The 13,730-nt window shown below is 39.6% G+C and overlaps 1 protein-coding gene and 2 non-coding genes across 12 annotated transcripts in view; all 3 read right to left on the bottom strand.

Moving 5' to 3' along the window:
* Positions 1 to 13,730, bottom strand: part of CKAP5 (cytoskeleton associated protein 5) — a 103,233-nt gene that overhangs the window by 11,526 nt on the left and 77,977 nt on the right. For 5 of the 10 annotated variants that reach the window (XM_054525804.2, XM_054525807.2, XM_063728121.1 and 2 more), the window contains 10 exons: positions 12,552 to 12,640; positions 10,097 to 10,222; positions 8,404 to 8,553; positions 7,894 to 8,097; positions 7,545 to 7,680; positions 6,918 to 7,111; positions 5,527 to 5,699; positions 5,267 to 5,290; positions 4,184 to 4,357; positions 3,835 to 3,955 (listed from right to left, as the gene is read on the bottom strand). In XM_054525804.2, coding sequence (XP_054381779.1) covers positions 3,835 to 3,955; positions 4,184 to 4,357; positions 5,267 to 5,290; positions 5,527 to 5,699; positions 6,918 to 7,111; positions 7,545 to 7,680; positions 7,894 to 8,097; positions 8,404 to 8,553; positions 10,097 to 10,222; positions 12,552 to 12,640 — 1,391 coding nt within the window. The remainder of the gene's footprint in view (positions 1 to 3,834; positions 3,956 to 4,183; positions 4,358 to 5,266; positions 5,291 to 5,526; positions 5,700 to 6,917; positions 7,112 to 7,544; positions 7,681 to 7,893; positions 8,098 to 8,403; positions 8,554 to 10,096; positions 10,223 to 12,551; positions 12,641 to 13,730) is intronic. The other 5 variants (XM_024255070.3, XM_063728125.1, XM_063728124.1 and 2 more) reach the window with 1 other exon arrangement.
* On the bottom strand, positions 3,678 to 3,785 carry LOC112135646 (small nucleolar RNA SNORD67). Its single transcript, XR_002916904.1, has one exon. It is a non-coding gene; the product is annotated as a small nucleolar RNA SNORD67 (small nucleolar RNA).
* Positions 7,307 to 7,417, bottom strand: LOC112135645 (small nucleolar RNA SNORD67). The gene has a single exon (XR_002916903.1). It is a non-coding gene; the product is annotated as a small nucleolar RNA SNORD67 (small nucleolar RNA).

Genomic DNA, 13,730 nt, shown 5'->3' with positions numbered 1-13,730 from the left:
GATAGATTTTCCAAGCGTCATACTTCTAAAATGGCAGAAGACACTATATGAAATTTCTCTGTAAGAATATTTATTAGCAAAGTACTTCCAAAGTCTTACCTTAAAAAAAAGCCCATTTACTTATTTATTTTATTCATTCATTATTTTGAGACAGAATTTTGCTTTCACCTAGGCTGGAGTGCAGTGGCACGATCTTGGCTCACTGCAACCTCCACCTTCCGGTTTCAAGTGATTCTCCTGCCTCAGCCTCCTGAGTAGCTAGGATTACAGGCGCCTGCCACGATGCCAATTTTTGTATTTTAAGTAGAGACGTAGTTTCCCCATGTTGGCCAGGCTGGTCTTGAACTCCTGACCTCGTGATCCGCCCACCTCGCCTTCCCAAAGTGCTGGGATTACAGGTGTGAGCCACCGTGCCTGGCCCCATTTAAATATAAATAACTAGTCCTTAGGGATTCAGTCATTCAGCAAATATTTACTGAGCAAGATAAATTAGTCACAGGTTCTATTCTAAGAGGCTCATTGTCTAGTTCAGGGAATAATAATTCTTACGTTTGGCTGGACACAGTGGCTCACATCTGTAATCCCAGCACTTTGGGAGGCCAAGGTGGGTGAGTCACTTGAGGTCAGGAGTAGGAGACCAGCCTGGCCAACATGGTGAAACCCCATCTCTACCAAAAATAGAAAAATTAGGCTGGCGTAGTGGTAGGCACCTGTAATCTCAGCTACTCGGGAGGCTGAGGCAGGAGAATTGCTTGAACCCAGAAGGCGGAGGTTGCAGTGAACCGAGATCACGACACTGCACTCCAGCCTGGGCGACAGAGCAAGACTCCGTCTCAGAAACAAAACACAACAAAACAAAAATATTTATGTTTAAATGTTCAATTTATTAAAAACAGTGCTTTTTAGACTCTTCAGACAGGGCTGATATTAAGATCTCCATTTACCAGATGAAAAGTGAGGCTCAGAAAGATCAGACTACTGGTCCAAACTCAAAAACTCAGCTTTCTCACATACTGGTCCAATGTTCTGTTTCAGTACACTGGTTGTCACTAATGGTAATAAGGCATTGTTTATATCTAATCTATTAGCAAGTTCTGTGGATTCTACTTCCAAAAGAAACCCTGAAACCATGACTTCCTTCCTCTTCACCATCATCATCCTAGTGGCACATAATATCTTTCATATACATTTTGGCCACAACTTCCTAAAAGAATTGCTGGAATTCACTCTTGTTGTGCATATAATCTTATCTCTAGAGCGGCCAGAGTAATTTCTTCCACAATTAATACCAATTAATAAGAACAAAAACCTGCAAAGGTGAAAAAAAAAAGTACATTATAGAAATGTTGAAAGGGTAGTAAAGGAACTCTTTTATCCTGAATTATTTAAGAGTAAGTTGTCAATCTGATGTTCCAAGACCCTGACACTTTAGGGTATACTTATTAACAACAAGGACATTATCCTTCATAAATACAATAAAACCATCAACATCAAGAAATTAACATTGATGTTACTACCATCTAATCCTCAGACCCCATTCCATTTTCTCTAATGACCTCAATTATGTCCTTTAAAGCAAAAGACCAGTCTAGAATCATGCACTGCATTTACCTGTCATGTCTCTCAGTCTCTTTATAGTGTAGGACAGTTCTTCAATGTTTCCTTGACTTTCTGGACCTTGAATCTTTTTTTTTTTTTTGAGATGAAGTTTCGTTCTTGTTGCCCAGGCTGGAGTGCAATGGCACAATCTTGGCTCATAGCAACCTCTGCCTCCCTGGTTCAAGCTATCCTCCTGCCTCAGCCTCCCGAGTGGCTGGGATTACAGGCATGTGCCACTATGCCCGGCTATTTTTTTTTTTGTATTTTTAGTAGAGACAGGGTTTCTCCATGTTGGTCAGGCTGGTCTCGAACCCCCGACCTCAGGTGATCAGCCCACCTGGGCCTCCCAAAGTGCTGGGATTACAGGCGTGAGCCACAGCGCCCAGCTTTGACCTTGAATCTTTATAAAACGTCCTTAATTTGTATTTCTCTGATGTTTCCCATGATTCAGGTTATGTAACATTAGAAATATCAGCAAAGTGATGTGGAACTGTCACTGGATCCTATCAGTGTAGCACATAATTTCCTTTTATCACCCTGACGCAGTGGCTCATGCCTGTAATCCCAGCACTTTGGGAGGCCGAGGCAAGTGGATCACCTGAGGTTGGGAGTTCAAGACCAGCCTGGTCAACATGGTGAACCCCTGTCTCTAATAAAAATACAAAAATTAGCTGGGCGTGGTGGTGGGTGCCTGTAATCCCAGCTGCTAGGGAGGCCAAGACAGGAGAATTGCTTGAACCCAGGAGGCAGAGGCTGCAGTGAGCTGAAATCACCCCACCGCACTCCAGACTGGGCAACAGGGCGAGACTCCATCTCAAAAAAAAAAAAAATTTCATTTTGTCACATTGTTGTTGATTCACTTTGGGTTGTTTTATTTTTTATTTTTTAAATTTTATTTATTTATTTATTTGAGATGGAGTCTCGCTCTGTCACCCAGGCTGGGGTACACTGGCACAATTTCGGCTCACTGCAACCTCTGCCTCCTGGGTTAAAGTGATTCTCCTGCCTCAGCCTCCTGAGCAGCTGGGACTACAGGCGTGTGCCACCATGCCCAGCTAATTTTTGTATTTTTAGTAGAGACGGGATTTCACCATATTGGCCAGGCTGGTCTTGAACTCCTGACCTTGTGATCCACTCACTTTGGCCTCCCAAAGTGCTGGGATTATAGGTGTGAGCCACCGCACCTGGCCTATTTTTTTTTTTTTTTTTTTGAGACATGGTCTCACTCTGTCACCTAGGCTGGAGTACAGTGGTGCAATCACAGCTCACTGCAGCCTTAACCTCCCAGGCTCAAGCAATCTTCCCGCTTCAGCCTCCTGAGCAGCTGGGACTCCAGGCAGGAGCCACCATACCCACCCATGACTTCTCTTTTAAAAAATTTCTAATGGTTTCCCATCATAATTGAAATAAAATCCAAACAACTCACCCTGGTGCTTTTAAAGCCCTACATGATATGATCACTGTCTGTCTCTCAAATCTCATTCTGTATCATTGTCCCCCTTTAACACTATGCTCCAGGCACATGAACCTTCTCTTATTTCCTTGAACTTCAAGCTCATTTCTGCCCTAAGGCCTTTGACTACTAGCTCTTTCCTCTCCTTGGCATACTCTTAGCCCCGAGGATATCAGAGTTTTCCTGATCACCCAGTCTAAGTATCTACTCAGTTCCTTTCTGTCATTACCCCATTTAAGTTATATTTGCACAGTTGTTACAACTGTGTGATATTTTCTTGTTTACTTGTCTCTGTCCACTAAAATCTAAATAAGTTCCATGAGAGTTGGTCCTTACTTGTTAGCTGCTGTTTTATCTCTAGCCTCTGGTGAATCAATGCAATTATAAAAAATGCAAGGCTTAGCTAGGTGCAGTGATGCAAGCCTGTTGTCCCAGCTACTCAGGAAGCTGAGAGAGGAGGACTACTTGAGCCCAGGAGTTTGGGGCTGCAGTGTGCTATGATAGTGCCTGTGAATAGCCACTGTACTCCAGCCGGGACAACATAGTGAGACCTGGTCTCAAAAGAGAAAAAAAAAAAAAAAAAAAAAAAAGTAAGGCTTTATTACAGTCACATCCTCTGAGGCAAGTGATGACTGAGTGGCACCTGTGCATTTCTTTCCTCGGGAAAGTATGAAACACTGCCTGCATCCCCGAATGCTATGACTCTGTGAGTGTGCAATTCATCACATTTATAGCCTCTATGTCCACCAATGGAATCCCTGTCACAGGAGCACACCCATTACCTGTGTCAGAGCTTGGATACTTGTGTTGATGTCACCACTGGCTACTTGGGAGATAATGAAATTGATTGTGGATGCTGTATTACTGTGCATGTCATCGAAGTGTGGAGAAACAGCCCGGATCCTAGATAGCAGAACAAAGAGAAAACTTCAATCTCTATTACAAGACATCCCAGTCAGTTGGAGTTATACAATTCTCCACTAGGTCCAGGTCTTAGTTAACAACTGCTATCATTCAGAAAGTAATCAGTTCTAAAAAGTTTTAACTGCACATTACCACAAAGGGCACATTTCACGTATGCCATCTGATCATCATGAACTACTCATATTTAAATGAAAGAGTTTAACTCACTTGGGTTCAGGAATAAGGACTGGCTCAAAAATGTCATCCAGTTTGTGCTGAACAAGTTCTGGCATTTCACATCGGACTGTACCATTGTCATTCTCAATCTCATCTAGATCCAGCTGGAATTCTCGGCGGACCATCTGGGCTGCCTCAGGATGCCCACTCATGCTTCGGGCTTGGCTAAGGGAAGCAAAAGGAGGCTCCTGAACTAAAAGAGACTTCTTAACCAAAGGGCAAGAGTAGCACTGTCAGTCGCCCCAAAGCTTCAGGACAGATGTTCAACTTCTGGTTTCAGCCCCCCTGAATTATTTAAGTCCCTGAGTCTAAGCAAGTGCCTTTAATAGGCAACAACATTGGTTCATGAATATCCTAAGAGGGCAGATAACTTTAATTTGTACTTACATTACCTGCCAAGTTATAAGTATTTGTTCCAGTTCACTAAAGCCAACAAACCTTGTACTTCTATTCCTGATGGGGCAGAAAACAATAAAATATATTTGTATTGACTCAAAGTTCACTACTTATGGGCAAATATATAAGAAAAATCTAGACTGGCTGGTTCTTTTCCACCAAATTAACCAGTGCTTTAATTTTGCTAATCATAAGTACCATTCCATGCAGTGTTCAGCACATTTTATACTTTGTGAGACCACCAGTCACCCCTTTTTAGAATATTCACTCTTGACAGGTCAGGGCCAGCTTTACATCCAAGAAATAGGGATTCAAAGTTTCCAAATTCAAGTTCGTTAAAATTATACTCATGACACAACCCAAAATAGAGCTGTCTTGCTTAGGAGGCAGTATTTTGAGTCCCTAAGCCAATTTTGGGTTGCATGTATTTTATTTAGCCTTATCTCAAGAATAGGAAACTAAGCACAACCAAGTATAACACAAAGAAGAAAGTGAATCAATATTTTAGCCACATGACATTGAACTTTTGTGTAAGACTTGATTCATGGGGTACTTATGGACACCCTCTACCCTGATTATAAACTCTAAGCTAGTCACCCTCCAGAGGGGATGAATCCAAGTCAGAAGTTAGAAAGATATAAGAGCCCTGCTAATGAGAAATTAGCAGGCAGTACTTACATCCTATAAGTGCGATACATAATTCTGTCCACGGAAAAGCAGTGAAAGAAGGCACAAGACCATTTAGAAGTGGTTTTGAGACAAAGACAAAGACAATGAAGACTGAAGGATCAAACATTTGGTTACAATACATTTACCCAGACACTCTGTCATGCATGATAATGCCTACAAGAACTCAAGATTATGTTACAGGACAGGCTGTGAGCACACAAGGCAAAGGCCACAGAGATGCTCTCAGACAAGTATCTCTATCTACATACTTGAGTTTGGAAGACATGTCCTCAGCTGGTCCCTTGCGTAACATGTTGGCATTGGAGCTTATGTTCTGTGCACGCTGAGGTTTCTCTTCCACCTGTTTTATTGGTGCAGCAGAGGGTCTCTTTGCTGAGCGCTTAATCCTCTCCTCGAGCATGCTCATATCCTTTTCAGAAAGCTGTAAAAAGAGGCCAAATTTAGAAACCTAACTGGATAACTCAATAATATCTATTTTCATATCAAAACAAATACAACCTTCTATGTTAGGACATGTCTACTTTCAAAGCACATTTCAAAATCAACTACTGTTAATACCTGCCTAGCTGCTATAGGAAGAGGAGATATGAAAGAAGGAGAGGGGCTGGGCACAGTGCATGCTTGTAATCCCAGCACTTTGGGAGGCCAAAGCAGGAGGATCACTTGAGCCCAGGAGTTTGACACCAGCTTGGGCAACATGGTGAAACCCCATCTATACATAATAAAAATTAGCTGGGTGTGGTGGCACGCGCCTGTAGTCCTTGCTACTCAGGAGGCTGAAGTCAGAGGATCACTTGAGCCTGGGAGGTCGAGGCTGCAGTGAACCATGATCACACACCACTGCACTCCAACCTAGGTGACAGAGCAAGACCCTGTCTCAAAAAAAAAAAAAAAAAAAAAAAAAAGAAAGAAAGGATAAAAAAAGAAAGCCAATTAGTAACTACAAATAAAAAGGTCAAAAATTAAATGAAGCTTCCCCATTTTTTGTTTTGTCACCACTATCTAGCTGTGTGACTATGGGCAAGAAACTTCATTTTTGGTCATCTGTAAAATTCCCAACTGCTTTACATTCTTCACTGGGTAGTAGTGAGAATTTAATTAGAAAATATAAGTAAACATATTTAAGCCCAGTGTAAACATATGGTGACACTATGAGGTAACTAAAGACGGACGTCCAGACTCGCTCAAACGAAATAAGAGGTCAGAGGCAGAACCTAATGTGAGTGGAAAACTGGCTCACGGCTGTAGCGCAAGATGTGATCTGACAGATACTAGCATCCACACTATACACAATTAAGCACTTTTTAACCAAAAACTCGATGCGGTAAAAATTACAGAGCAGACTGCCAGGCAGAATTTAAACCCGGGACTAGCTCAGATTTCTCGATTCAAAAATAGCACTCATTTCTAAAGCAAATTTGCTATGAATAGAATGCTCAGAAAAGAAAACTTGATTTCCATTAAAACAGCCTAATCAGAGACACCTCAAGGGTCTATCTGGATTCTAGGACACATTGATAGGTTGAGTTGACTAAAAAGTAGTAAAAACTTAGCTACAGTTGAGAGGACAGGAAACCTAACACCTAGATCTTGCAATTCTTTTCATGACATGCTGACAGTGTTCAGAGAAGTCACTCACATTTCCAATCAGTTTGAACACCTGATCCCCATGTACATTGTACACCGTTACAATGGTGTTGAGTGCAGCATTGCGTACAGCATTGTCACGGTCTCCTATGTGAACAGCTATTTCCTTTAAGGCTTTTCCTGGGGTTGGTTGGCAAACATTCATGCCATAGGACTCAACCAGACATCCCAGCTCTTCCAGGCACTCTGATGGGGGAGAAAGGCTAGATTAATGAGACAACACATATTTGGGACAGACACTTATCCTTACTAGAGAAACTTCCCTTGGCATATATGAAGGACTGAAATCTTACTCTGGCTCTGCCTAGGATTTTTTGTTTACTGCCTTTTATCAGTGAAAAAATGGTATTTCAGCAAGTGCTCCTGAAAGGAAGAGATGCCTGTGAGTCAGATGGCCCCTGTGCACTTGATTTTGTCACCAGGGTGATACTGAGTGGTGCCTGTATCACCTGATACCATGGCTCCACCAGTGTGCAACTCATCACTCTCACAGTCTAAATCAGGAGGTTGGAATCAACTACATAGGCACTGGAGAAATTTATTTGTTCATCTATAAACTATTTCTTCTATAGGCTACTGCTGCAGAGATTCACATCTCAGTTTAAACTGTTTGCTTCACCTGCTCTCTGCTTAGAGTTTTTGGATTTGGTTCCTTCCATGATAAAGGGAAACATCTTGCTAGCTGGGTAGACAAGGCACATCCGGTTCAGGATGGCACGAACATCTTTACGTATGACATCCTTTGGTTCTCCAACCTAGTCAACAAGGAAAATAATGATTAAGTGAGGCATTTCCTAAGTAGCAATGATTCTCCCATGCATTACTATGTTTTGAAAGAATAGGGAAATAGGGATGAGTAGGGAAGGTACCGTGATATAATCAGTAAAAAAGGGAGAGGAAATAAAAGTATAGAAACTGAGGTCAGCTGGGAACTTAAGCAGTCTCCCAGAGAGAGAACACCACATTACCTTGACGACAAGATAGGGGATGAAGGAAGATGCTTCATTCTCAGTAAGATGATATTCTTCCTCACTTAGCAAGGTGAAGAGCAATTTTAAATATTCTAGTGCTTTCATCAGGACGCTTGTATTGGTGTCAAAAAACCTCAGGGTAAGCCACTTTAAGATAAGATCCAGGCAACCAATAACACCTTCTTTTTCACTCTCCAAGTGCTTAAAATAAAACAAAACAAAACTCCCACAAATAAGAATAATCAAAATCTTAATTCTACTAGGCAAGTGTCTTTTAAATTTTATTGGAGCCCAAAAGGAAAATGACAGATTTTTAAGCCTTCAATTAAGACCTAAAAAATATATACACACATTCATTTATTCTACCAAATAATAAGACAGCTCTAAAAATAGAGAACATAGTATATTCTACTTCCTTTTCAAGTCATGCAAACTTCAGATTATTTCACAGGGCTCAGTGTTTTTACATGTCTGAGATACATGTATATTTATCTATTGCAGACTTACATCAACCATAACAGCAAGGGCTTTGTTATGATGCTGAAAGTCTGAGTGAAACATCTCATCTTGTAACCATTTAGCCACACAGCTAGACATTTGAGTCTTTAGTTGCTCGATGTATTCATCCCGTGGGGTAGTAAAATTCCACTTTAGCACCTGGAAAAAACAAACAGTGAAAAGGGGCTACAGGGTGTTCAACTGAAATGAGGTAAAGAGCCTTATATAATGCAGCTGCAGGAACAATTTAATAAAATATTTAAAAGTTCAACAATGTTCATTTCTAATTAAATACGAATGCAAATTTCAAGGTGTCATACTTCTTGAAGCTTAACAACTCTGAAAATCTTCTAGGAATATAAATTTTTGGAATTCTTTGTTTTTGAGACAGAGTCTCACCTGTTGCCTGGGCATGGCAGAGTGCAGTGGCACGATCATAGCTCACTGTAGCATTAACCTCCCAGGCTCAAGTGATTCTTCTGCCTTAGCCCCTCAAGTAGCTGGGACTACAGACATGCACCACTATGCTCAGCTAATTAAAAAATTTTTTTTGTAGAGACAAAGTCTCAATATGTTGTCCAGGCTGGTTTTGAACTCCTGGGCTCAGGCAATCTGCCTGCCTTAGCCTCCCAAATTGTTGGGATGACAGGCATAAGCCACTGTGCCTGGCCTTGCAATTCTTACTAAAGAAAAAAAAAAAAATCCTACATATAACTATATAACATGGTGGACACTGCTGCCACATCTTCGATAGAAAATTTGAAATATCTATCAAAATTATGCATATCATCATTCTAGGAGTTTAATATAGATACACTCATATATGTGTACAAAGACCTACATTCAAAAATATTCACAGCAGCAGTGTTTGTAATAGTGAAAGACCAGGAACAACCTAAATGTCCAACATAGTGGGCGAAGGATAAAGAAAGGCACATACATACAATGCGCCAATACAAACAGTGATACACACATATATACATAGATACGAATGATCTTTCAGATATTTCAAACATCATTAAAAGAAATACTGAGATACAGAACAAACAGTATGGCATGTCTGTATATGCCATCTGTATAAAAGGAGGGCTATATAAAAATATACATATGATAGTAGAGGTATAAAATATTTCTGGAGTAATACATTGAAAAAATAAGGACTAATATCCTCCCTGTGGAGGGATACTGGAACAGAGACATGCTTCTCATACTATACTTTGCACTTTCTGTACTGCATATAATTTTTAAAAAAGATTATGTATTTTGAAAACAAATTTAAGTATCTAATGAAATCAAAGCAACATAAGAGAAATGACTGAACTAGCCATTTATACAGTCACAAAATCTGCCTTGTAAGGTCTTAAAAAGAAGGATTAATGAAGAAGCTCATACATCCAGTTAATTTAAAAAAAAAAAAAAAAATCAATGAATACATTCCATTCTTTGATTTTAAAAATGAAGATGCCAAAAAAGCTACTAAATCATTTATTTCTATTTACAGGGAAAAATAGGCAGTAACTCTATTCTATAGTTTCTTTTGTAGGAATTAATGCCCCCATAAACTAAAGAATAATATAATTTATAAGCAAAAGAAACACTTAATTCCTAGATATTAAACAATAACATGAATTTCAGACAGCAAAACTATTCTTGAATAACAATACAAGCAAAAATCTCCTGACGATTCTTAATCCTTCCTTACCTTCAATCCTTTTTCATCTTTCATCCTTTGCTCTTTTCCATTTGGAACAACAATAAAAATAGGCCCAGATTTGTCTTCATCCTCCTTTAAGCTGGTTTTGCTTGGCACCTTCTTCCCTTGTGCACTCTACAACCAAGGTTCAGGGAATACTGATTAGCTTGGCCGCTTCTCCTTAAGAATAAGATGCTGCTGCCCAGTAAAAGGGCACTGTAGAAAACAGAGATATCTTTCTACATGATATTTCACATGAAAAAAACATGCATCACAGAATCTTGTATATGTTTTTGAACAGGTTCTCTAGAAATTTTTCTGAGAATATTCTTGAGTAACTGTTGGTTAGTTCTTGGACTAGCATGTTATGTAGTTGGAAAAGCTGCTATTACTGATCATTAGTCTAGGTCACAAACTTTTTGTTTACTGGATAATTGTTTTTTTTTCTTGAAATCTTCAACACTATTTATAGCTTTCCATATTAATGACATCTTTTTTTTTTTTTTTTTTTTTTTTTTTTTTTTTTTGTGATGGAGTCTCACTCTGTCGCCCAGGCTGGAGTGCAGTGGCGTGATCTCAGCTCACTGCAATCTCCACCTCCTGGGTTCAAGTGATTCTCCTGACTCAGCCTCCTCAGTAGGTGGGACCACAGGCGCCCACCACCACCCCTGGCTAATTTTTGTATTTTTAGTAGAGACGGGGTTTCACCATGTTGTCTAGGCTGGTCTCGAGCTCCTGACCTCAAGTGATCCACCCACCTCAGCCATTAATGACATTTTGAATGGCATTTACACATTTCCAAACACTTAGTTTGAAAGCTTTTCTGTTTCTTTCCATTGATATTTAAATGTATCTCTTACCATAACATTATAACTGAAGACCTTTTGAACTTGCTTCTAGAGAAAGTTACAAGAAATGCTTTAAATACTTGTCACTAAAGCGGTTTTAAAAAATAAGCCAAGATTTAAAATCTTCATATCAGATAGAAAGAAAACAGTAAACAATAGTACATATATTTAAGGTAAAATTCAAATTTCATTACTGGAATCATTATTATTATAAATGTAGCATGGCCACTATTTCTAGTTGGCCAGAATTTCTTTCTAGTATAAACACTAAAGTCATTCAGACCAAACAAATATGAGATCATTTATATGAAACTGCTTCGTAAGTTTAAAAAGATTGGAAAAAAAACTATGGCATTAAGAACGGAGTCAAAAATACTGCAAAACACTCGTGATCAAAACTAAAATAAGCACTTGTTAAATTTGGGATGAGGACAGGCAGACAGGAAAAGAACAACGTCATTGGATAGTTGAAGATAATTACCCATTTAAATTAATTCACTGAGGAGTTAAAGGGCCTGAGCATAGGAAAGAAAAATGGTTAATTGTAATATTTAGAAGAAAGGCCCTAGAGTGTGTACTCCAAAATGGGGGTGTAATAATACATGTACTGGCTAAAAAACGTTCTCTATATTTTTTCATCAATTACAGCAAGTAAATTAAATAATTCTCTATTTAGACTTACTATTAGATTCACTACCCATTGCACAGTTTTGCAATTTTCCTTTTGTAAGTATTAAATAATTAACTCTCTGAATGTTTATTAATCTGAATCTTGATAGAGATAATGACAATTTACTGTGATTTAAAAACTTAATTAAATGAAAAAATCACCCAGGGGATAAAGTTGAAGATTTGAACACACTGCTTTAAATTGTCCAACTCTCTATGAATATGGAAATAATTGGTGATGCATCAAAATAAATCCCACTGGGACAAAAGATATTTCCCTGCAGACTAACCGAATGACAACAGTGCCAAATGTGAAGGAGGTTGATTTAACTTCCTTTTCTGAAATCCAAATCAGCCTAAAGTTTTTATTATGCCAGAGCTACAAATGCTTTCTTTCTCCTTTTTTTTTTTTTTTCCTGAGTCTCGCTCTGTCATCCAGGCTGGAGTGCAATGGCGAGATCTTGGCTCACTGCAACCTCCACCTCCTGGGTTCAAGCGATTCTCCTGCCCCAACTTCCCAAATAGCTGGGATTACAGGTGTGCCACCATGCCCAGCTAATTTTTGTATTTTTAGGAGAGACAGGGTTTCGCTATGTTGGCCAGGCTGGTCTTGAACTCCTGACCTCAGGTGATCCGCCTGCCTCGGCCTCCCAAAGTGCTGGGATTACAGGCGTGAGCCACTGTGCCCGGCCCTTTCTTCTTTCAATAAAGTAAATCTTTCCCCGAAAATCTACACGAAAGGAAGATGACAGCACCTCTTGAGAGCAGGATGTCTCCATTTTAGGACCTTATTAAAAATGAGCCACAGAAATTTGTATAAATAATTTCATAATATCAACAGCAGTGATGTTCTTTTATATATAATATGATCCTTCCTAATAGAATGACTCAGTGTATAAAATATATTTAAAAGCAAGTCTACATCGAAGTATACAGAGTTAACATACCTTTGCTTTAGAGGATAATCCTGGAGCTTTGGCCTTTTTTGGATCAGGTTTGGGTTCTGTACTGCTGGAAATAGAATCTTCAGCAGGTGCTTTGAGGAAAAAAAAGTATATACTATAAACTTTAACTAATATCATTTTATTTTGGACAGGTTAAATATATAATGATGACGAGGAAGCTTGCAGTCTTAAATGAATCAATTTATAAGATGTTTTCAGTTAGTTTTTTTTTTTTTGGTTTTTTTTTTTAATGAGATAGGATTTTGCTCTATCTCCCAGGCTGGAGTACAGTGGTGGCTTCACGGTGCTCACTGCAGCCCTGACCTCCTGGGCTCAATGAATTCTCCCACTTCAGCCTCCCTAGTAGCTGGGACTACAGGCCCGTGCCACCGCACCCAGCTAATTTTCTTTGTAATTTTTGTGGAGACAGGGTTTTGCCATGTTGCCCAGGCTGGTCTCAAACTCCTGGGCTCAAGCAATCCACCCACCTTGGCTTCCCAAAGTGCTGGGATTACAGGCGTGAGCCACTGTGCCTGGCTTAGATTTTTTTTTTTCCTAATAATTTTTCTCCCAAAATCTCTTTAAGCATAAGAGAGAAATTAATTCAGAAAATCTGTATCTCATTTACCAACATTTAAACTGTAGTTTCATTTGTTTGTTTAGAGACGGTTTGTGTCACACAGACTAGAGTGCAATAGCACGATCAGGGCTCAATGCAGCCTCGACCTCCCTGGCTAAAACAGTCCTCCTACCTCAGCCTCCCGAATAGCTGGGACTACAAGTGTGCACCACCAAGCCCAACTAATTAAAACAATTTTTTTTTTTAGAGACAGGTTCTCACTATGTTGCCCAGGCTGGTCTTGACCTCCTTGTCCTCTCAAAGTGGTGGAATTACAGGCGTGAGCCACCATGCCCAGCCCAGACTGATACTTTCTTAAAGGTAAGGACATCTTTGACATTCAGTATCTGCTACATAGCAAGATTCCAATAAAAACTGAATATGTACTTTAATAAAGAGTTTTACACATGTAAAATTTTTTTTTTTTTTGAGACTAGTTCTGGCTTTGTCACCCACGCTGGAGTGTAGTGTAGCTGGGACTACAGGTGTGCGCCACCAAGCCTAGCTAATTTTTGTAATTTTTGTAGAGATGGAGTTTTGCCATGTTGCTCAGGCTGTAAAAT

This window comes from Pongo abelii, chromosome 9, assembly GCF_028885655.2.
Source record: "Pongo abelii isolate AG06213 chromosome 9, NHGRI_mPonAbe1-v2.0_pri, whole genome shotgun sequence".
Lineage (NCBI taxonomy): Eukaryota > Metazoa > Chordata > Mammalia > Primates > Hominidae > Pongo > Pongo abelii.
This window is presented reverse-complemented; position numbering and strand designations above follow the sequence as displayed.